The sequence below is a fragment of the Chiroxiphia lanceolata genome, chromosome 18 (genome assembly GCF_009829145.1).
Source record: "Chiroxiphia lanceolata isolate bChiLan1 chromosome 18, bChiLan1.pri, whole genome shotgun sequence".
NCBI lineage: Eukaryota > Metazoa > Chordata > Aves > Passeriformes > Pipridae > Chiroxiphia > Chiroxiphia lanceolata.
The window spans coordinates 1,807,969-1,832,398 of NC_045654.1; the positions used below are offsets into that span (position 1 = coordinate 1,807,969).

The 24,430-nt window shown below is 51.7% G+C and overlaps 1 protein-coding gene across 5 annotated transcripts in view; it reads right to left on the minus strand.

The window, feature by feature from the left end:
- The window catches only part of NF2 (neurofibromin 2), a 49,641-nt gene extending 26,122 nt beyond the window's left edge, over window positions 1-23,519 (minus strand). For 3 of the 5 annotated variants that reach the window (XM_032705694.1, XM_032705696.1, XM_032705698.1), the window contains exons 1-8: window positions 23,347-23,519; window positions 10,568-10,693; window positions 9,448-9,570; window positions 7,234-7,317; window positions 2,595-2,663; window positions 2,370-2,452; window positions 1,673-1,748; window positions 1,279-1,413 (exon numbers count right to left, since the gene is read on the minus strand). In XM_032705694.1, coding sequence (XP_032561585.1) covers window positions 1,279-1,413; window positions 1,673-1,748; window positions 2,370-2,452; window positions 2,595-2,663; window positions 7,234-7,317; window positions 9,448-9,570; window positions 10,568-10,693; window positions 23,347-23,460 — 810 coding nt within the window. In that variant the 5' untranslated portion in view covers window positions 23,461-23,519. The remainder of the gene's footprint in view (window positions 1-1,278; window positions 1,414-1,672; window positions 1,749-2,369; window positions 2,453-2,594; window positions 2,664-7,233; window positions 7,318-9,447; window positions 9,571-10,567; window positions 10,694-23,346) is intronic. The other 2 variants (XM_032705695.1, XM_032705697.1) reach the window with 1 other exon arrangement.
- Window positions 23,520-24,430: the final 911 nt, after the last annotated feature.

Genomic DNA, 24,430 nt, shown 5'->3' on the forward strand with positions numbered 1-24,430 from the left:
AGCACAGAGAGGTTTGTCATGCACTGCCCTGCCTGCAAAGGGCTCAAAGAGCTTGCCCTGGTACTGCTTGGCTTTGGCAGTTTAAGAGCCAATCCTTTAAGGTTTTCACCCAGGCAGACGTGCACGGATGTCCCTGGATTCGGGCTCTGGCAGAACCAGTCACTTGGAACAGCAGGAGAGGAATTTCAGCTCCACATAAACAGTCAATCTTTGTGAGGAGGGATAAACCCCTCTGTGGTGTCCAGAGCTGTCATTCCCAGCTCTTAGCCCTGTTTGCTGTCATGGCCATCTGATTACACAGATGATTGAGCTGATGGAAGGGATCCATCCTTTTATCCCCAGAGGAAGCTCTGTTACAGCCTTGTGACAAGGCCTGCCTGTGGAGGGGTCAGCCCCTGGATTTTGGAGGCTCCCCAGGCAGGGAAGCTTTGGAAGTCACTCAGTGCTGGGCTGTTTGTGGAGTCGTGAAGCTCTTTAAGGAGTCAAGCAAGTGAGGAGAATTCCAGCACGGCTTTAGTGCTTATAAAACTTCACAAGACATGCAATAAACGCAGCTGATGAGAAACCTTTAGCTGCTCCCCTGATCGATATCATGTTTAGATTAGAAAACCATTTTTAATTAAGAAGTTAATTCTCTTCCTTACCATGAAGGCAGCTGCTTTCTTTGAGCAGCTCTCTCAGGCTGAAAACTGAACTGCTCAGTCCTCCCCTCCACAGCCAATTCCACCGCTGTTCTCCACTGGGTTTGGGGTCCAACAGTTCCAAAGACCCATATTTAGACTCTGGGCTTAAATTACTCAACTTCCTAAAAAGATTCCAGCTGCTATGCCAAGCCCAACAGCCTGAAACTCCAGATGATGTAATGAGATGGCAAGAGCTCTTCTCCCCAGGAATACATCTCCCTGTATTCCATAATACAGAGTATATCCACAGTAATAAATACTGTAATATATTCAGTAAAGCAGAGGTTTTAACTTCTGAACTCTGATATTTGGGCTAAGCACATCAACAGCAATTTTGGGTTTTCGAAAAGATTACATGGAGGGTTGGAGCGTTCTCTGAAACCAAAGAGGAGAACAGCTCCCAGGTGACCTCTTGCATGCCCACTCCTGCAAGGCTTCGGGAAGGCTTGGAATTAAGGTTTCAACTGGAGCAGCTGAGCTGCCCTTAGCTAAGCTGCTGAGAGCAAGCACAGCAGACAGAGAAGCCAAGGGAAATCATTTTAAATCCCAATCGGGCTCTTGCTGCTCTCAGGGAAGAGAGGAGACACATCCATACCTCTTTGTCGCTGTACGAGATATTCCGGATCTCATTCCACGGGAAGGAGATCTTAGGGGTCAACCTGTTGTCTGGGTCATAAATGTGAAGCCCCAAGGCATCGACTCCAAGGAGCAGTTCCGTGCCCTTTTTATTCTACAGGAGGAAAGAAAAGAGCAGAAATCCCTTTTATCCCACTGAGAGGGCGAGCCACGAATCCCTGTTCCCTCCAGCAGCCAGCCCTGAGCGGTGACCCAGCACCGGCTGTCAGGAGAGCAGAGCTGGGGCTCCCCAGTGTGCCACAGCCACCTCCCAGCCCTCCTGGCTCTCCAGGGCTCCCCACCCTCAACTCGACGTGTGGAGACCAACACAAGAGCTGCACCAGCAGGAAAACACGACCCACGGCTTCACTCACCCTGATGGCGAAGTAGTTCACGCCGTACATCTCCAGGTCCTGGGCGATCTTCAGGTACTCCATCTCAGCCTCGTCTCTGCCAGGCAGGAACAGTGGGACAGTGTTTGGGAGGATCAGAAGGACGTGGCTGCTCCTGCTCATCCTAAGCACTCACCAGGCTTTAAAGCCTGGACTGTCTCTATCACACAGGTCAATCCTGTCTGTGCTGGCAGGATCAATAAAGTCCAACAGCAAATCCCACTCAGCAGTCACCAGCATCTTAGTGGCTGTGAGATGCAGCACTCCAAGCCTGGCTTTGTCCACCTCCCAATCCCTGCAGCATAAATAGGAAACCTCTGGCTGGGAGGCCCCTGTTTCAGATCCATCTGACTTTAGGTTTATCCCCCAAAAGGAGCATTTTGCCACCCAAGGCAGCAATAGTCTGAATTCCCATTTCTTGTCCTGGCCCTGAAAGTCCCCTGAGGCAGGTGAGCCCTCACTGAGCATCATTCCTGAATCCTCTGGAGGACCCTGACAGCGACCAAGGGACAGCAGAGCCACCAAGAAAAGCCCTTTGCCCTCCATGAGGCTGCAGCAGAGGAGTGCTGGGATTAACCTGCTGGCAGCAGTCACCCATGGCCTGCCCAAGCTCCCCAGACCCCGGTGACTCCTCAGGGGAGGGCTGTGACCCTGACCCACCGGGGCAGCACAGGCTCACCTCGCTCTGCCCCGGTGCTCCGCATACCAGGCCGTGATCCTTTCCTCCCACATCTCTGGAGTCATCTGGTACAGGTTTATCACCTGGGATGTGTGGGGAGACACAGACCAGGTCACACTGCTGCTCCTGTCTCTCAGCCAGCAAGCCAGAAGAAACCCAAGGTAAGTCCCAGCACCACGTCCAACCCGAAGACATCTTGGACATCAACTCCTCTGAGCTCCTTACCCGCTTTGGAAGCAACTCCTCTTGTGCCAGGAAGCCTCTCTTGTGGACATTGGGATCATAATCACCGTACTGGAAAGAAGCACAGACACAGTGCCCACCCCACATTAACAACCAGGCAAATCCAACTCCTCACCCTCACACACCCAGCCCAGGAGACAGCAAACACGGCCTGCTCACACCTCCCCTCACGAGCAGAGAACATGAGCTGCTCCTTACAGTTAATAACCTGATTTGCTTTGTCATTTCACTGCTAGTGGAGATGATCAGCCTCCTTCTACTCATGCAACACAAGTGGAAGCAGAACAAAACCTGCCACCATCACAGAATCATGGCAAAAGTCCTCCAAGATCAAGTCCAACCTTTGACTGAATCCCAGAGTGGCCACTAAACCATGTCCCCAAGAGCCACATCTGCACGTTGTTTGAACACTCCCAGGGACAGTGACTCCATCACTTCAGCTGCCAACCATCATCAGCTGATGTCCACCATCAGTCAACCAGCTGGACTAGATGGTGGTTGTCTATTTTACTCTCATTACCACACCCTAATTAACACTCCCCTCAGTACAGGGCAAGACTCTACACCAGAGAGGTCCTTGCAGTCCCACCAGTAGTGGAACAAGGAAATAAGATGTGGACAAAGACCTGTCCCCAAAACCTGATGGATAGCAGTGATTCAGATGAGGCAGATGGTGGTTTCTCTGTCGCTGCTCATCACCTTAATGAATAAGTATCAAAAAAAATTAGAGGAGTTTGACAGACTCCTCTCAGGCAGGTGGCAGCTTTTCTGCCAGAGGGTCTGTTGCTCAACTGGGTCGAGGAATCCAATTCAGATTTGCTAAGTGCATCAGTAATTACTGGTATTTGTTTAGATTTCTATCTCTTTGAGCAGCATATAAAGTGACTGAGGAATAGAACCGCTTATTAACAGACTGAGGAGCCGCGTGTCCCTGCGGTGCCTGTGAAAATGAATTTACCTCCTGCACGGCCTCAGAGGGCAGGAAACTGCCAGAAAACGGCTCAAACAACCCAGCAAGTTCAAGAGAAGAGGAACAAAGGATGTGAGGCACATACAGGAGTGCTGTGATTTCCATTCACCTGGCAAACAGGACTTCTGCAGTGACAGTCCCCAATTACACGAGACACGGCGGCGTTTGCTCGAGTCCCTTTGCAATGGAGGCAGCCCTTCCCTCCCTGCTTCTCTGAGGAACCTCAGCTCAGGAAGTGCCAAACAGTGACAATTTTTAACACCAAGAGCAAGACACACATGGTGGTCATGTAACAAGTCAGGAAGCTTTTCATACCATCCTCCTCTTAGTGCCAGAACCGTCACGTCGTACACCAAAACCGGAGCTCGGCATCAAAAGTCTACACACATCCCACCTCCCCGCTTGGGAGGAGACACGTGGGGATTAAAGACACAAATATTGATTTGGAGCCAATGCAGATCCAAAGGGAACATGTAACAACAACCAGTACTGACTCAGACTTCAATTAATAGAACAAAACCACCCCGGATTTCATCCAGGAGGGTGCTGAGCAGCGGCAACTCTCCGCCTTCCAAGGCCTTGGAGCCCCTCAGGAGGCAGGTGCACATCCCTTGAACCCACATCAAAAGGGGACAGCACCAAAAAGGTGACACTGGCAAAGGAAACAACTCTAATAACCTTGGACAGGTAGCAAGTAAGTCATTTTTGGGTGATGAAAACAACAGCAAATAGGATTAAAATGATTATTTTCTGTTGTGATCTACCGTGGAGATCCAAGACTAAGTCTGGATTATGCGACTTTTCATGTGCTGAAAAATGCTGCTGTGTCCCAAAGGAATATTTGTACTGAGAGGGGAGTCTGGATGAGAACATTAATTATTCACAAGTCAAAAATCAACAAATGGCTTAAGTATTACAGAATCTGTTGGCTCAAATGATTCGGCAAACGTACTTCTAAAGACATTTTCAATTAAATCATTACATCTGAACTGTCATGGAATTTCAGCTCCTGTTAATTGAACTATATGATTAATATTCATGGTTAGGGATGGAAGTTGCCTTTACCACATCCCTATGTCTGGCTTAGATTGTCCTGGATAAACACAGCCATGCTCAACTTCAAATAACGCCAAGTATTGCTTGTTTTGGGGGAGAATAATAATAATTAAAGGGCCTGTTGTTGTGCTACAAGATTTGAAGTGCTGAGAGAGCTGCAGCACGGCAGTGACCTCCATTTAAGGGGCAAAAAATAGAAGAACCTCCTGGATGTTCCCGTGGTTTTTTTTCAGTTGATCCCACGTCTTTCCCAGCTATTTAAAACCTGAACCACCTCCAACCTCTGAAAGCAGTGTGGGTGGTTTGAACAGAGGGGAAAGCACATAGTAATTCTCCAAATGAACACAATGAGGGAGAAATAAACAAGCTTTTATTTTTATGACCCCCACGTTTCCTTTGTTATTGCAGGTCAGTGTGGATGGACCAACACCTGGCTGTCAGTAAATGGCTGCAGGATGCACACACACCACTGTGTCGGGCTATTATGTCCCTAATCATGCAAATCAACACGTTATTACTGAAATTACTGTGCTCACTGCCCGCTCCTCTTGGCCAGGAAGGACATCATTATCCTATTTACGTGGAAGGAGACGACCTGTAACATCTTTCTTCCCGGTTCCGTATCAAAGATGTGCTTTCAGCTTTCTCCTTTACTGGGAATAAGAGCAGAAAAGGGAATCCCAGGCTGGAGAAAGCTGATGAAAAGCCCATTTGTGTAGAGCAGAAAAGTCATCCCTCTTCCACCTTCTCCTGCTCTTGGTGCAGAATGAAGGTTAGAAGCACTCTGACTCCAGCTGACTCTTCCCGACGCCCGAGTGTGTCCCGTGTCAGCGGGAGCTGCGGGAGGAGAAAGGGGACAGCACAGCCGTCCTGGACCAAGTCACAGCCTGTTCCTGAGCACATGAGCAGGAACTGTCCCGGCCAAGGGCTCACAGAGCTCAATATTTACCCAAGGGTTTATTCATTTTGGCAACAGGAGAAGTCCTCCCCGACGTATCCGCAGGTCAACGGAGACAACGCCAAGGAGGTGTTTACTCAGGCGCTCTAATAAGAGTGATGGATGTTTCACACAAGCAGAAACACTTCGAATAGCTACTTGTCCTTCCCTGGCTGATGAGCCTCTTGAACTCATGCTTTCATCAGTATTCTGGTTATGAGGAGAAAACACCCTTTTCTAGTAAGTTCAGACTTTATCATCAAAGAACACCAGCGCATGGCACCCAGGGCTCTGTTCAGACACCCAGGGCTTGTTCAGGCACCCAGGGCTCTGTTCAGACACTCAGGACTCTGTTCAGGCACCCAGGGCTTGTTCAGGCACCCAGGGCTCTGTTCAGACACTCAGGGTTCTATTCAGACACCCAGGGCTCTGTTCAGACACTCAGGGTTCTATTTAGACACTCAGGGTTCTATTCAGACATCCAGGGCTCTATTCAAGCTCTATTCAATCCATGAGTGTGGACTGAAGGGTTATGATGAAGACTGTATAGGAAAAAACCAGCCTGGATCAGGCCCTCACTTGAGGCAAGAGGGCCAAGCCCCTTCCCTGCACTGCCAACAAAGGTGGTCCCACAGACCTGTTTCTCCTGCACTGCTCCACAGCTGTGGTCCTTGAGGACAAGCCAGACCTGGGGTAGGGCCACCTGCCTGAGGTCCTGTGAGCCAAACACCTCCCAAAATCTGCCATCCAGAGTCAGAACCGACCACGAGCCCCAGCGACGACGTGGCTGGGCTGAGCTCAGCCTGCAGGCACTGCTCTCCCCAGGACGTTATCCTTGCACACATAAACTGGAGATGAGCTCCAAGAGCTGCTAATTGAGCAGCAGGACATGCTGTGCATACACAGGGATAAATTACAGCCCCTGCTGCTGAACCTTGGGCTGCTCCCTCCATCCCAGGAGCCTCTCTGCCCCAGGCTGCTGCAAGCTGTCCAAGGCTGCACGCTCCAGACTGGAAAACAAGTGTTCTCTGGAATAAACACTCAGCAAAACACACCAACTCTGGGCCCAGAGCAGAATTCAGCTCAGGAACAAGGGGGGCTCACTGAACACTGACTTCTCCCTCTGTGGGGTGAGGCCAAACACCCAAGATCACACCCCAGACACAGGGAGAAGCCAGGAAAAGCCCTTTCCCGCTGTGATAACGTGGATGTGGGAAGCTCTAGCACTCAAACACAGTAATTATCACGATGACAAGCATTCTGGGGAACAGTGGAGCTGGGAGTCCCACGGCTGGCTTGCCTCCGGCTACAACGGAAAAGCAGGGAGGAGATCCAAAAAAGCTCAGGCTCAGGGAATTCTCCTGCTCCAGCACTAAGCCACACTCCAGCAGGCTCTGCAGCTCATGAACTGAGCACTTGCTAAAAAGTCCTGGAAAGAGAAAGTGAAAATCCATCCAATGTGTGGAGGCAGCCAGGAACCAGCCGTGCGGAGAAGGCGGCAGTGCTATTGCAGCCCCCTCGCTTCCCAAGCTCTCACAACTTCCCCTGCCTTCCCCTTCCCCGGGAAGTGGGTCCATCCCAAAGCACCTGGCAGCCCTGGATCAACACTAACCCATCACCACCACGAGGAGGCCCCGGGAGAACCCCCCAGTGCCCACCTTGGCTTGGACGGCGTAGGAGGCCAGCAGGACAGAAGCTTCAGGAGGACAGTAGATCTTCTCATCCAAAATCTGCTTCTTCACCTGCACCCGGAGCAGCAAAGGACAGAAAGCACACGTTAGTGGAGCAGAGCAGAGCAGAGCAGAGCAGAGCATGGCTGTCACAGCAGATGGCTGCAGTTTGTCTCAACTTGAGCTGTCACCTGCACACTTAACGATCTCCCAAACACTAATTACAGTCCAGGCCCGGTGTGTCTCGGAGAGGCTTTCACAGATCCCCTTCCTCAGGGTGGGGAGAACTAAATTTCTATGTGGGAAATGACAGAAACTCCATCCTGTTGCTAAAGGCAATGGGGGGAAACGTTTTGGATGTAAACACAGCGATAAAACCTCTTAAGGCACAAGCTGTGGATTGATAGGACATCCACAGACGCCGCTGAATAAAACAGCAGCCGAGGCTCCGAGCACAGCAAGGCTTTGCTCGGGGATATTCAGCCTCATTGGGAGTCAGTGCTCACCTGTGCTCCAGGCTAATTCCCTGCCATCCCAGCCCAGCACGGAGAGCTGGGGGTCACCTCCGTGGCAGTGCTTTTAGCAGCAGACAGAGCCCTGCTCACGCTCCCAGGAGAGCCAACGTGCAGGTCCCCAAAGCCGCAGCTTTACCTCCCCGGCTGCTGTGCATTAAAAAATTAAACCTGTCATGTTCGATATTTTTTGGGTTTGCACACTTAATTTTCCTGATTAAAGATGGGGTGGGGAGGAAAAAAAAAAAGCAGGCGATTTCCTGGGAGACTTAAATGGATTGTCAGAGATGCAGGAATATCAATTTGAATTTATAACGTGCTTTGAGTCCTCAAAGTTGGGTACGACATAATCACAGCAGATATTCTGCTGCATCAAGGTAAAAACCAGCAGAGTTTACAAGCTTATGTGTGCTCCTGTTTCTCAAACACTTTACAGGAGCCCAGGCTCCTCTCAGCACACAAATCCCAGCAGCAAAGTCACGGTCTGCATTTTAGAAAATGCAGCTTGAGCTCCTTCTCCTCTCTTGGTTTCCCTTCCAAAAGATGCCAACAGCATTTTCCCTCGTCGTGGATAAAGCTCCTGGCAAATGAGACAGGTAGAAATAGGCCTACAGAGACAGCAGTGCATGGGACAGAGCCTGGAAATTAGCAGGAATACTCTGCATTTAGAATCCTTCAGCTCTGGAAAGCAAAGGTGGATTTTGGAAGAGTGAGGAGCACCAGGACAGTGAGGAGCTGCTGAGCTCACTTGGAAAGGGCAGAGCACCCTGCAGGCTACAGTGGTATTCCCAAGAGCTTCCAAATCCAGGTTGCCTCTACTTTTGTGTAACAAACATAAGATTTAGTGTTTTTTTTTAAAAATTTTATAATTTATCTTCAAATTAACAGCCACGGAGCAGCTGAAACATCCCAAAGAGTACCCGGGGTCTGACTTGGAGCGTCCCACTCCCTCTATCCATGCTTGACACAACTCTTCAAAGGAAAAGGTGTCAAAGAATGGATCTTGTGTCTGAAAGAAAGCTCCTGTGATGGCAGCTCCTCGTTCCCAGCCCAGCCACAGCATCCCCAGCTGAGCTGGCTCCTCAGGACACCAAGGTCTGTAGAGTACTTGAAATAAAAACCCGGAGATGTGTTCACCACAATGAAGGGCACGAACTCCCGGGGCAGGTGGGACTGGGAGGTTCCCCCTGGTTTTCCATCAAGAGCTGAGCTGCTGGGATTTTCTTCTGCTCCAGTTACCTGGAGGCTGTTTTGTGAGGAGGTGAACTTTGCTGGGAACGAGCTGGCTGCACTCTGCTCTCCAGGATGAATTCCCCCTGCTCCACACAACGATGCCATCACGTCCAGAGGCAGCCACCACCCGTCTGCTGGTCCCACACCTGCAGAGGTGTCATCTGACAGATCCATGTCCCTGAGCCACCACCCACGGATATTCCAGATCACCTCATCATTCCTGACTGCCACTTCAGAGCTCTGGGAGTCTGGGCAGCTCTGACTGCTTCATCCAGACAAACCATCCTTCACCTATTTTAGGAAGTTTTTGCTTTTGAAACAAGTCCCTTTGGAGAGGTGTGAACATAAGGATGAGGAGCACACTCTGCTGACCAACTCTGACCCTGGAGCCTTCCGGCACTTCTCATCCTGCCTCCTTCTCCCTCGGGTTGGAAAACTGTACTGACACGACTCCTACCTGCAGGAAGAACAAGTGCTGGGTGATTTCCTGGACCAGTTCCTCCTCTGCATTCTCAGGATAAAATTTGGCCAGGAAGTGAAAGGTTTTGGGCTCCTCTGTTGGAACATCGTGATCCAGAACCTGTGGGATACAAGAGCCACTCAGCTTCTTCAAGAGAAGACCCAGCTCCCTTCTGCTCAGATCAACACATCTTTTGTCAAACGCTTTTAGACATTGAGAAGAGACCTAAATAGTTCAGACACTGTAGTTAAAAAAAGAAAACAAACATTTCTGACACTCCTAACGAGGCAAGGGAACAAAAAAGGCAGCAACAAACAGCATGAGAAATGAGACAGGGAAGGTTGATCCTGATCTGCTGTGTGCTCACTGCCTCTGCTGATCCTTGTGGAGCAATCCTGGATCCTGCTATGCCACCACCCGACTTTCTCCCTGTTTTCCTGTACTGTGTTCTTTCAGTGTTGTTTCTCACCTCCTTCCTGTTGTGCTGGCACTGCCCAGTTCAGATTCATGTTGGTTTAAAACCTTGGCATGAGAGGTGAGACCCCCAGACCTCCCTGGTTTCTGTTACACCCTTTGGCTGTGAACAGAACCCCCTCCATCGCCTCCCTAAGCCACCCCAGAGACTCACATATTTGGGAAGTGTTTCCTCCCTTATCCCCATCTCCTTTGCACCCTGCTCTTCCTCCTCTTTGAACATCTCAGCAACCAAACAAGCCAAGGAGCAACTTCCCCTTTCCCCTAATAGTTCTGTGTTCAGAGGCACGGAGCAGAGATGTTTAGGCTCCATTTCCATTGCAGTCACCCCAAAGTGTAGCACCCCAGCATGGCCACCTCCCAAAACGCCTCAAGGGGATTCAGTGTGCACACTCTGAGGCCTCACAGCTCCCAGGGAGCTGGGCTGGGCACCTCTGCCAGCTTTTCTGACTTAGATGCCACAGGGATGAGATTTAAATTCTCTATCCCAGTTCACCTCCATACCACCTCAGGCACTCCAAACAAGAGGAAAGGACATTTCCCTTTGTCATCCCTGTCCATGGCAGGGCTGTTGGAACAAAATGATTTTTAAGGTCTCTTGCACCCCAAACCACTCCGTGATTCCACAAACTGTGGTTCCAACCTTCTTGTCCATCTTGAGCCAGGCCACCGTGTCCTTGATGGTGTACTGGAGCCCGAAGAACCAGGTTTCCCGCAGCCCCAGCGTCCTGCACACCAGGTCAAACAGGTCCTTCCCTTTCCACTTCACCTGCAGGAGAGCCAAGAGGAAGCAGTTACAAAGGGGGGTTCAGAACTTTGGCTCTGCTCGACCAAATGCACCGTTTTCACCTCACAAGGTCTTTGAGAGTGTGGAGAAGGCATTTGGTACAGGCACGAAAACATCCTAATAAAACACACTCACATCCTTCCATCTGATCTCATCTGCAGATCACCAGCTCCTCCCTCAGTAGGAAGCTGAGATGTGACTTCCACACTTCCCCCAAAAAAGACACTGTAAAGCCCTTGTTTGCTCCTCTGGCGACCCACTAACACTCAACAGAGGACCTAAGGGTGCATTTAGGCTGCTGTTGAGCTAAGCTTTAGGTTCCTGACATGTTTAGGCTCCTAGTAGGAGCAGCCCGTCGCCAGCAAGAAATAAAAATCCCTTTAACTGCCCCTCTGTGGCTTTAATGTCTCTTCCTATGGCCCAGGAAGCTCCAGCATCAGCACCAGGGGCCCAGAGAAGGGTGGAATGCACTCCCAAAAACCAGCAGTGACACAATCCGTGCAGGGAGCGTGTGCAGAGCCACCGACCCTGCACGGAGGAGAGGGAAAAAGAGCTCAAACCCCCCTAATTACGGCTGAAGTCAGCGGTTCTCCCGGAGCATATTTTGATAGAGTCAAACTGCATTTTCTGCTGAAAACGCTGGTGACAAAAGCAGCTCGGGAGCGGAGAGAATTGGCCCTGCTCAGGGAGCGTGTCCTGCGAGCAATCCTGCGGCCGCATCCACGTCGCTGCTGAAGTTTGCTCATAAAAACAGAAGGCGTCGGGAGGCAGGAAGGTGAAGAGGGACATAAAGCAGATGAATCTAATATGCCAAAGCCACTTTGCTCTTCCATCTGCAGGGTGGAAACGATCGCTGGGCCGAGACATATGGCCATTACCGCGAAGCCCTTGGGCGAAGGGATCTCGGCACATCCTCCCCGCCGCTACAACTCAATCCCGGTGCCACCTGGACGCATCAATATTAAGGCCGGGGCCGCTGCCGCTGTCCCCCAGTGCCGCCTGGTGGGCACGGCCCGAGCTCATTGCCATGCTGCCGGCTTGCAGCAAATGACTCTGGCGCTGTTCTGTCCCTTCCCACAGCCACAGACAGGCTGACAGGCCGGGAATAGAAGGGAGCCGACGCTTGCCCTCCAAAAAAACACCTCCCCCGGACTGCTCAGATCGAGAGCCGTCAACACCTCGAGGTCAAAACTCCCCGAGGAGCGAGTTTGGCAGAGCTGGAATTATAACCCCCTGATTTCACACCTCTCAGCCCCCTCCAGCCCCCGGGATGGGCTCCAGCTCGGCACAGGATGGCTCAGACTGCGGAAGATCTTTCCCCGACTGTGGTTTTAAGAGGGAGGTTAACTCGAGGGTTCAGACAAAACAGAGTGAGACACATTAAAACAGCTATTTGGTACCATTTTTGCAGGCACATAAAAGCAGGCTGCCAGCAAAAGGCTATTTCTTCACTAAACTGCTTTGCATAAAGCGTTATTGGCTGTTTTTCCTTCTCTGAGACCATATTTCAGCCCGTTCCCTCAGCCCGGTGCCTGCACCAAACCTCCCCAGGACAGCAGCGTTGCCTCCCCAGACATTGCTCCACATCCCACAGGACTGTTGAACATCCCCACGGATGGGACTGGGATTTCCACTGCCTGTGGCTCCTCATTGAACCACGCCAGGCACCCAAACCTTGCTCACCAGCTGGCACGACCCCAAGGTTTCCTCCCAGAAAGCAAACCACCAGTTTATTTCCAAGACCAGCAGCAAGAATTAAAACAGGAGCTTTGAGTGGGTTTTATCCCTTGCAATTTTAACTTGGTGATGGGAATCATGGAATGGTTTGGGTGGGAAGGGACTTCAAAGCTCATCTCATCCCACCCCCTGCCATGGGCAGGGACACCTTCCACCAGCCCAGGTTGCTCCAAATCCCATCCAACCTGGCCTTGGACACTTCCAGGGATCCAGGAGCAGCCACAGCTTCTCTGGGCAACCTGTGCCAGGGCCTCACAGCTGAATTCCTTCCTAAACCCCAACCTAAATCTCTCCTCCTTTAGTTTAAAACCATTCCCCCCTGTCCTGTCATTATCTGCCTGTGTAAAAAATCACTTTCTCTATTTTACAAGCCCCCTTTAAGGGGTTGTATTTTAAGTGATGGCTTCTGCTGCTGCATTTTACACCAGCGCTTTGTCACTGCACATTTATGTGATGACAGAAATATATATTTAACATTCCTGCACAATGCTCCAGTCCCCAACCATAACACTGCACAGATCCTCCCCAACCGTGCTGAATTACCTTCATTAAATGTATCAATGAGCAGCAGAAACCTTTATTCCAACAGACGTGATTTCCCTCCACACCTCGGTACTTAAAGTAACGATCTGCATTCAAGTGGCATCTTTCAACAGCTGAACTCCACCTGCTTCTCAGACATTCGGGACCCCAGCTCTCCTCACCCCTATTTTATAGGCTTTGCATCATAAACTGCCACATCTTCTGGTTGTAAAATCCCCCCAACACACCCCCCACCAGGCAGGAGGGGATGGAGAGAGCTGCTGCCCAGGACAGGCTGGCAGTTCCCATCCCGCCCTCCGCCTGTCACACCGTTCCCTGCGCGGCACTAAAGTGACACCTGAAGCACAAGGGTGGTTTTACGAGCCTGTATGAGCTCCTGAAAACAAAACTAAGAAGCTCAGAGCAGAAAAAAAACCCCTCTCAGCCATATGCCAGAGCGGGTGGCACGATGCTATAAAGCTCAATCTCCCAATAAAAGGCTCCATCACGATCAGCTCGGTGTGACCCGCAGGATGTGCCATTCCAGCCTCCTGCAGGCACCACCCCTGGCATTTGCAGCTCCCTCTCCCATTAGCAGGATCACAGCACAAGTGGTTGGATGGATTCAGGGGCCGAGGTGCTTTATAAACAGGCTGTTATTCCACGGAGCTGGAATTTATGTGCTTTACTAAGCACAGAGCGGTTACAATCTATCAGCGAAGCATTTTAAATTAACAGCACTAAACACTTAAAACTCTGCAGCCAGTGGCTAGAACAGAGTATTTCCAGTCCAGGTTATTGGCATCATCTTTTTCTCCGGCAGAGACGGCGCATTTGGCATCTATTAACGGGGTTTGCATTATTTATTAACCTGCACCAGGAGTCATTTCCAGCTCGCGGGCAACTGGGCGATTTATTCGGGAGCACAACCTCTCTGTCAAGTTTCACAACTGCTCCTCAGCTCACGAGACGATAAAGCAGCTCCAGAAACGAGCAGGAGGGTTGTTTGATCCCATTGTCATGGGGTGACAAGGAGGGAGGGAAAGCAAGGGAATGGCTGGAGCTGTGCCAGGGCAGGCTCAGGTTGGATCTCAGGCAAAGCTTCTTCCCCCACAGGCTGGTTGGGCACTGCCCAGGCTCCCCAGGGCAGTGGGCACAGCCCCAAGGCTGCCAGAGCTCCAGGAGGGTTTGGACAACGCTCTCGGGGACAGAGTGGGATTTTGGAGTGTCTGTGCAGGGTCAGGAGTTGGATTGGATGGTCCTTGGGGGTCCCTTCCCACTCAGGATATTCCATGACCCTTAAAAATGGGGAGCAAGGAGCAAGAGGGTGCAACCTCTCTGCACAGAGAGGGTTGAGTGGGGGTCACCGTTCCCAAAACACCAGCAGGCTGGTGCTTTTCTACCAAGGATGTCAAATTGGATTTGCACCAGCTGTGTGGAAAAGGGGAAAAAAAAAGGGATGGGTTTTAACCATTTGATATTAAGGTTCCTCACACAAGAAACTCCCCTCGGACAACAGGAGACAGAACCTGGCTCTGTCCAGGGGTGGCAGATGAAGATGTCACCTCCTCATCGTCACAAACACAAACCACTGGAGCTTCAGCTGTCCCTGGGATCAGGCTTGGGAATAAAGGGACATCAAGGCAGGCTCACCAGCTCAGCCTGGGAATGCTGCTTCCCAGGGAAACCCAGCAGAGCGGCCCCTCCACACCCCCATACAGGACCAGGGTAGTGCACGACCTTGCAGGAGTGACTCACAGCTATAGAGTATTTTACTGCACCAATTTATCCTTAAATAATGCAGAAAATGGCTTTGCAGATCATTTTATTGTTAGTTCTGTGCTAGGGAGGAGGAGAGAGTGCAGAGCCCCTGCTGTGGTGACACCACAGCCTGAGAAAGGGGAAAGGACCTGGGAAAGGACCCCTGGGAAAAGGGGACCAAGCCCCAGGAAAAAGTGCTCAGCTTCCACTGAGTGATGTTATTCCCATTTAGAATCAAGTTTTAACAAGACACCTCTTCACTGAGCCAGGGATGGAGATGGCAGAAGGCTGAGCAGAGCATCCCTCAAACCACCCAGGAATCAGGGAATGGATAGGCTGTAGCTGTTCCAAACCCCCCTCAGGAGATGCCCAAACCACCCACCCACAACAGTTTACAACTGAAATGGAGATGATTTTGAGACTGCAGACCACATTTATTTCTCCTTCTGGACCTGAATGATAACCAGAGTGCCAGAGACAACCATTTATTTAGATTTAAAGCCCATTTGGAGCAAACAGGGAATCAAAAATGCAATATCTGTCCATTTTTTTTTTAAATAAAGTGATGTCAAATACTTTCAATTGCCACTTACTGAGTCACAAGGCAGGGCTGTAAAAGTTATTTTTATTTACTAATGCTACATGACAACTCGATAATGAGCTTTTAATTAAAACCTATTTCTGTTAACCACCGAGGAGGCCAAAAACCCACCCGGGCGTGAGGATGCAGATGGTGCAGCCGAGCACATTCCGTGGTGTCTGCACGGACAGACACGGAGCAGGACATGGAAAACAGGCAGCTGAGGCACCAGAGAGAGGGGGGAGAGGGAGGGGACAACTGGTGATGGTATCACCTCTGCCCCCTCAGGTGAGACCCCCCTGCAGAGCTGCTCCAGCCCTGGGAACAGCACAGGGAGGACGTGGAGCTGCTGGAGAGAGTCCAGAGGAGGCCCCGGAGATGCTGCCAGGGCTGGAGCCCCTCTGCTCTGGAGCCAGGCTGGGAGAGCTGGGGGGGTTCACCTGGACAAGAGAAGGCTCCAGGGAGAACTGAGAGCCCCTTGCAGGACCTAAAGGGGCTCCAGAAGAGCTGGAGAGGGACTGGGGACAAGGCATGGAGGGACAGGACAAGGACTTTAAGTTGAAGGAGAGTATATTGATATTGGATATTGGGAAGGAATTGTTCCCTGGCGAGGGTGGTGAGGGGCTGGCACAGAGAAGCCGTGGCTGCCCCATCCCTGGAAGTGTCCAAGGCTAGGTTGGAGCAACCTGGGCTAGTGGAAGGTGTCCCTGCCCATGGCAGGGGGTGGGACTGGATGAGCTTCAAGGTCCCTTCCCACCCAAACCATTCCATGGTTCTATGTCCCAAAGCCTCTCCTCACCCCGTAAGTTCACACAGATAAGGAGTTATGGGGCCAAGCAGCAGCTTGATGCAGAGGAAGAAGCTGCAGGAGGCTGAGGAGGATTCTGCTCCTGCAGGAACCTCTGCCAAGGAAGCACGGAGCTGGACTGTTGGTCAGAGCCGTGTCCGTGCTGCAGTGACACGATCTGCAGCACAACACACACACAGCGTCCTGACCCTGCCCCGGGAAGGGCCTCCCAGGGCAAGGATGACAGCTCTGAGCCTTCCCTCTGTGAAGACACTGTCTGAGCCCAGCCTGCCCTGCTCTGATGATCCTTTGCACCCCCGGCTCACCCGGGGAGGACGCAGGGGCGGCAGCAGCAGCCGGCTCACCTCGGAACAGCGCCAGCCTACACCACATCAAACGCCTCTCTCCCCATTTCAAGGGCTCTGTGATTCCCTAACAAAGTGCTGCCTCCCAGCTTCAAGGAGATTACTTCCAGGGCTGCTTCCCTACTCAAGTACCTTTAATTTCAAAAGCCACCCACTTGAAAGACACTGCCTGTACAAAGAAAAAAGAGAAGAGGCATTAAACAGCACCAAAACTAAAGTCTACACACCAGAAGAGAAAGATTTGCTGTCCCAAATGCCCTCCCTCCTTCCCCTTTGCAGCAACACACCTCTGGATTAATTAACAGATTAGGGATTGACAGTGGTTTTGAACCATCTCTGGAGTTTCCAACTGGCTGAGAAGGGGCTGTGAGGGGAGCAGGGGATCCAGAGAGCCCTTCAGGTACAGGGTGAGGCACAGAAGCCAAAGAGGATTCCTGTCCATCTTAAGTCTCACGTGCATGATGAGTCCCTGAAGCACAGTTTAAGGGACTGCAGAACTGAACTGCACCAAGCAAGACACCTCCGAAAAATTAACTCCCAAAGACCAGACTGGTGTCAATCAGAAATTGTGACTTTTTGGGGCACAAATCCCTCCAAGACATGAATGAAGAACTGTCATTTCTTGGATTTAAAGAGAGCAGCACGTGCTCCTGAGTGCAGGATCGGGGCACACAGGCACCTGGAGGAACCAGAACATCAACTTCACAACTGGTATCCCAACAATTTATTGAGGATCATGTTGTAGCTGAGGGGGATTATTTCTCCCAGCTTTTTCAAACAGCTGTTCCTGCCCACAGATTCACCTTTTCCCATTAGGTTTCTGCATCGAGAGGTCGGAGCCCCACCAGCACCACGAGCAGCTGCTTGAACCAGGGATGGAAGGATCCTTGTAAAACCCCTCCCAAGTATCCTGCAATGCAGAAGGAAGCTGAGGGCACTCCACTCCCTGGTTTCCTCCCCCTGCCTTTTTATTTTGGTGCAGTGACTGGACAGAGCTCAAAATCCAACTCCGATTCACTGCACCAGCTCTTCCTCAAAAACTCAGTCGAGCCCCAGATTTCCACCACCAAATCCTGGTTGTTCCTGTTCCAGAGGATGAGCTTTGCACCTCAGCTCCACAGCTCCCTGTGCCTGGTGACAAAGGGACAACACTCGGCTGCACGTGGCTGAAATCGGGTCCTGTCTGCTTACAACAGCTTTACCTCCAACCTCATCCAACTGGCCCGGCACCCACTGGGGCACTGGGCTAAAACACATCCAGGATTATCCTCTGGACAGACAGGAACAGCTTAAGCACTGAAGCAGTAACAGGGTGCATGTTTAGAGCAGCAAATACATCAGCCAAACTTGCCTCTTCTCGCTGCTTCAATAGTTCAGCTGTTTCTCTGGGCTGGCTGTAAAGCTCTTCCCTTCTCTTTTAAGACCCTGAAGGATTAAGGTTGGGAAGTAGCTGAGCAGTGATGGAGGGGCCATCCCTGTAGGATACAGGACTAAGATCACAGATGGAGAGAAAGGGCTAAAAAAAACCCCACACCCTTTGGAAAAGAGGCTGTGGTTCCGAGATGGAGAGACACTAACAGGGCTGAGCACCACAAGAGGGAGAAATGGGCAAAGACAAGGTCAAAAGAAAGATAGATGGGTTCTCCTGTCCACCAGGGAACTTGGTTCTGGGAGGGAAAAAACTCCACATGGGAATGTGTAAGACCAATCTGCCACCAGCTGCACTACAGTGCCTTGGATGTGGACCCAAAAATACCAGGGGGGGGTTTAATCATTGAATGAATCACAGAATCACGGAATGGTTTGGGTGGGAAGGGACCTTAAAGCTCATCCCACCCCCTGCCATGGGCAGGGACACCTTCCACCAGCCCAGGTTGCTCCAAGCCCCGTCCAACCTGGCCTTGGACACTTCCAGGGATCCAGGGGCAGCCACAGCTTCTCTGGGCAACCTGTGCCAGGGCCTCACCACTCTCCCAGGGAAGAGGCCTCCACAGGGTTCTCCCAGGTGTTCTCAGGAAGGTGAGGCAGCTGGGATTGCTTTAACACAGCGATTTCAGAGCTATGCAAATGTCTATCCTTCCTCCAGATGTTATCAATTAATTAGGTTCCAACCCAAACCTCTGTGCTGGAAGTAACAAAAGGAAGACACTTGCTCTGTGCCTTCAAGATTTCCCCAAACAAATTACGAGTCTTTAAAGTGAAACCCCAACCGTGATTATTAATCTCCACTGCCGTGTTGGAAAGATTAAGATTTCATTTCCAGGAATTATTTTAGGTTTAGGCTCAATTTAGAGACATCATTTGCAGAGTAAACAGATGCAAAGTAGGTTTAATCCCTTAAAATACACAGCTGGGAATTTCTACCGGGCAGACTGAAAAAATAACATGGAAAAAGAAAGGTGTCTCCTGCAACTACAGTGGGGTCATGGAATCATGGAATATCCCAGGCTGGAAGGGACCCACAGGGATCATTGAAGTCTGACTCCTGGATCTGCACAGGGTAATTCCAAGAATGGGAAGTCAGAAGGGTCAGAGGAAGAGGGACAGGTGAGACAGGAACTGGGGCTCTGTAGTTTGCACCGGGAGACCTTCAGTCCATTCCCGAGCCAGCCACCATGCCACAGTTAGGGATTTGGATGTCCCAGAGTTAGGGATTTGGATGTCCCAGAGTTAGGGATTTGGATGTCCCAGAGTTAGGGATTTGGATGTCCCAGAGTTAGGGATTTGGATGTCCCAGAGTTAGGGATTTGGATGTCCCAGAGTTAGGGATTTGGATGTCCCAGAGTTAGGGATTTGGATGTCCCAGAGTTAGGGATTTGGATGTCCCAGAGTTAGGGATTTGGATGTCCCAGAGTTAGGGATTTGGATGTCCCAGAGTTAGGGATTTGGATGTCCCAGAGTTAGGGATTTGGATGTCCCAGAGTTAGGGATTTGGATGTCCCAGAGTTAGAGATTTGGATGTCCCAGAGTTAGAGATTTGGATGTCCCAGAGTTAGAGATTTGGATGTCCCAGAGTTAGAGATTTGGATGTCCCAGAGTTAGAGATTTGGATGTCCCAGAGTTAGAGATTTGGATGTCCCAGCCTGCTCTCCTCGAGGGCTGGCACTGACCTCGCTGGTCCCAGCCTCGCTGATGGGAATCCAGCTTCTGGAAAAGAAGGAAAAGAGGGGCGAAAGCAACACAGCAACGCTCAGAGCAAGGCTGGGAGCACATGGAGAAGAGCAGTGGATATTTGGGGTGGAGGGAGGGAGTCCACTTCCCGGACTTCTGGAAGTGGATGGGCCCACGGGCATGGCAAGGCGGCACAGCAGGATGACAGAAATCAGCCTCTTCCTCCTGGGGACCAGCAGCCCCAGCACATGGAGAAGCAACTTCCCACTGCTCCATCCCGCTCCCAACAGCCACCCCACAGCTCCTGAGCCTCAAGCAAAGCTCCCTGGGGAGGCCATTTGGATGGGCAGCCTGGGGTGAAGCCACAGTGGATTAGGCAGTAAAACATTCCCACACTCCTCCCTCCGCCTGCTCGGCTGTGGTTTTCCATGGGGTTGGAAGCCCGGGGCAGGGAGCAGGTTCAGCACAACAGGGACACAACAAACCCAACCCGAGGGATGTGCCCCAGGAGCAGGATACCCACCAACTGTCCAACAAGACAGCAGCTCTCCATCCCTGGAAGCACAAAGTGCCACTCACAGGCCACAAAAACACACCCCAAGAACCCCCAAACTACAAGATTCCCACTGCACGTCCTCCCAGTGATCCTCTGAAGTGTTTGTGAGGCAGGTTTCCCTCTCCCAGCAGCTCTCCTTCCTGGCCAAAGACACCTCAGACACACAGATACCCGGGCAAACACAGAGCTGCTCACTCCTCTCCCAACAAACCTTGGGATAAGGGCTGGATTCCTTCAGGGAGGAGCACAGTCCTTCCCGTACCATCAACTCTCCCTCCTCGCTGACTTTCAGGAGGGCACAAGCTCCACTCCTGGCTCCAGGTCCCACTGTGGGTGTGGACCAAGCCAAGCCCTTCCCTGGGCCACGTTCCCAGTCCCAGGGACTTGGGGTGTGTCTGATCCACCTGTCCCATGTCGGGCTCAGGGTGTTTCTGCAGAGTCAGCAAAACAAGGGACCTTCCCCAGAGCTGCACAACCACGAGACAAAGATGGGGCCAGAGATCCAGCCAGGGAGCTGCACTGCTTGGATAAAGCTTGGATAAAGCTCACACCTCCAGCTGGGGTGTCCTGTGCTTGGAGCAAGTCCAGAAGAGGCCACAGAGATGCTGCCAGGGCTGGAGCCCCTCTGCTCTGGAGCCAGGCTGGGAGAGCTGGGGGGGTTCACCTGGACAAGAGAAGGCTCCAGAGAGAGCTGAGAGCCCCTTGCAGGGCCTAAAGGGGCTCCAGGAGAGCTGGAGAGGGACTGGGGACAAGGCATGGAGGGACAGGACACAGGGAATGGCTTCCCACTGCCAGAGGGCAGGGAGAGATGGGAGATTGGGAAGGAATTGTTGGCTGGGAGGGTGGGGAGGCCCTGGCCCAGGTTGCCCAGAGAAGCTGTGGCTGCCCCTGGATCCCTGGAAGTGTCCAAGGCCAGGTTGGACACTTGGAGCAACCTGGTCTAGTGGGAGGTGTCCCTGCCCGTGGCAGGGGGTGGCACCGGATGAGCTTTAAGGTCCCTTCCCACCCAAAGCATTCCAGGATTCTATGACTATTTCCCTCCTTTCTGCTCCAGTGCTCTGCACTGAAGGCTGAGCCCTGAATTCCCGCTGCATCCCTCCCGTGCCAGCTCCGACACGATCCTGGAGCCCTCGGCAGGACCACACTCACAGCTCCCGAGCTCCTTCCAGCTGCAGAAGTCCATCTGCAGCAACAAGTTATTTTGGCAGGAACCTCCCCAAAGAGTCAGCTGAAGATGCACAAGTTCCGCAGCCAAATCCCCCGGGATCGCTGCCACACCTCTGCACAAATCCCTGATCCCAACGGGAACGGCACTGAAATAAAGAATTATTCACTTTCCATCACCAGTTATTGTTGGCAGCCTCGGAAAAACCAGGCAAGAGCAGAGACAAGTGCTCCAACTCTGCTGGAAGCGGGAAGCTCTCACTGCTGCCCACAGTAAATCCTTGATCCCTGGGAAAGGCAGGAAGTTCTTCAGGGCTGACAAGAGATTTCCAGAGCAAGGAAATTGGTGATGACAAACACTCCTTGGCTGAGGGGAGCTGGGATTCCACCAGGATTTGGGTCAGACTAACGAAATATAAACTATTCAATGAAGAAGTTGAAGTGGAGAGAGATGTTTGTGTGTCCAATCCCTCTGGATCAGATGGAAAAGCAGAGCAGATCCCAGGGTCTGGCAGCAAGCGGAATGGGAGAACGTTTTACAAGTTCCAAGGGCCCAAAAAAGGGGAATTATCAGAGAAAAACCAGACCTGATCCCCCTCAGAGCACCCCTAATCCTTGGGAAAGCACCAAAATTCCACCCTCGTGTATTTGTGGAGTGCTTGGAGTTGGATCCCTGTGGATTGAAGCCTGGGATCCCTCGAGCCCTGGTCACCTCGTGGTGGCTTTGGCTGGGATGGCAGGATAAGGTTGGATTAGAACCAAAATAAAGCTGGATTATAATCAGAATAAAGCTCAATTATTGCCGGGAAAAAGCCGAATTAAAGCAGAGTAAGGCTGGGTTATATCCAAGATAAAGCTCAATTACACCTGGAATTAAGATGAATTATAGCCAGAATAGAGCCAAATTATAACCTAAATAAAGCTGAATTGAAATCAGAATAAGGCTGAATTGTAACTTGAATAAAGTTGAATTACACCCAAATTAAACCTGAGTTATAATAAAAATAAAGCTGGGTTATAACCAGGATAAAGCCAAATTATAACCAAAGTATAAACCAAATTATACTCAGAACGAAGCCGAATTATAATCAGGATAAAGCCAAATTATGACTAAAATAAAGGTGACTTACACCCAGAATAAATCTGAATTATAACCCAAATAAAGCTGAACGATAACCAGAATAAAGTTGAATTATAACCAAAATACAGGTCAAATCTTAACCAGAATGAAGCCAAAGTATAACCAGGGTAAAGCCAAATTATGACCAAAATAAATCTGAATTACACACAGAATAACACTGAATTATAACTAAAATAAAGCTGAATTACACCCAAACTAAACTTGAATTATAACCAAAATAAAGATGGATTAAACCCAAAATAAACCTGAATTATAACTAGGATAAAGATGAATTATACCCAGAGAAAAGCCAAATTATGACCAACATAAAGATTAATTATGACCAAAATAAAGCTGAATTATAACGAAAATAAAGGTGAATTATGATCAAAATAAAGGTGAATTACACCCAGAATAACACTGAATTGTAACCAAGACAAACCCGAATTATAGCGAATTATAGCAAAAGTATAAACCAAACTATAACTAAGATAAACATGAATTATAACCAAAGTATAAAGAGAATTATAACCAGAACCATGTTGAATTACAAACAGAACCATGCCGAATTATACCCAGAATTAAGCTGAATTATAATCAAGATCAAGCCAAATTATAACCAAAATAAACCCGAATACACCCAAACTAAAGCTGAACTAAAGCCAAAATAAAGCTGAACCACAGCCGGGGATAACCCCAAATTACAGCCAAAATAAACCCGAATTACAACCACAATAAAGTTCAATTATAACCCAAATCACGCCGAGTTACTCCAAGATAACTCCGAATATAACGAAATTACAACCAAACCGAGGCCGGGCCGGGACAGGCCCCGGGACCCCCCGGGGGGTCCGGGCGCCCTCAGGGCTGAGGGGGCTCGGGGGGGCCCGTCCCCTCTCAGGGCCCGCCCCGCTCCCCGCCGCGGCCCTCACCTCGCAGCTGAACTCCATCTCCGCGTCCATGGTGGCGATGCGCACGGTGAAGGTCTTGGGCTGTTTGCGCTTGAGGGAGCTGAAGCTCATGCGGGAGGCGATGGCCCCGGCCATGGCGGCTCGGGCCGGTCAGCGCGGCCCCGGCGCCATGGCGGCCGCGCCCCGCCCCCCCCGCCGCGCCATTGGCCACGCCGCGCCGCGGGACCGCCCCCACCGCGCCGCGCGTCCAATGGAAACCGCTAAAACTCCAGGGGCGGGAGTGACAGCGCTTGTGATTGGGCAGAGAGGGCGTCGGTCAAGGGAAGGGGCGGGGCGAGGCGGGGCCGCCTCAGAGCGCGGGGTGGGGGAAGGAATGCGCGGGGAGGTGTCGCCCCCTGGCGGCGGGCGGTGTGGAGTAAGGGGGGCGGGCGCTGGGACCCGGGGGAGCCGGGAGAACACGGGGACATGGGGGGACATGGGGACATGGGGGGACACGGGGGGGATATGGGGAGATGGGGGGACATGGGGGGGACATGGAGACGTGGGGTTACACGGGGACATGGGGGGACACGGGACATGGGGGGACATGGGGACACGGGGGGACACGGGACATGGGGGGACACGGGGACATGGGGGGGACATGGGGACATGAGGGACACGGGGGTCATGGAGAGACACAGGGACATGGGGGGACATGGGGGGACATGGGGGACATGGGGGTACACGGGGACATGGGGGGACACGGGACATGGGGGGACATGGGGACAAGGGGGGACACGGGGACATGGGGGGACATGGGGGGACATGGGGACACGGGGGGACACGGGACATGGGGACACGGGGGGGCAATGGGGGGACATGGGGACACGGGGGGACACAGGGAGGGACATGGGGACACGGGGGGACACGGGAGGACACGGGACACGGGGAGGACACGGGGGGACACGGGGGACACAGGGACATGGGGACATGGAGGACACAGAGGGGACACGGGGCGGGACACGGAGGGACACGGGACACGGGGACATGGGGGGACACAGGGGACACAGGGACATGGGGACATGGAGGACACAGAGGAGACACGGGCGGGACACGGAGGGACACG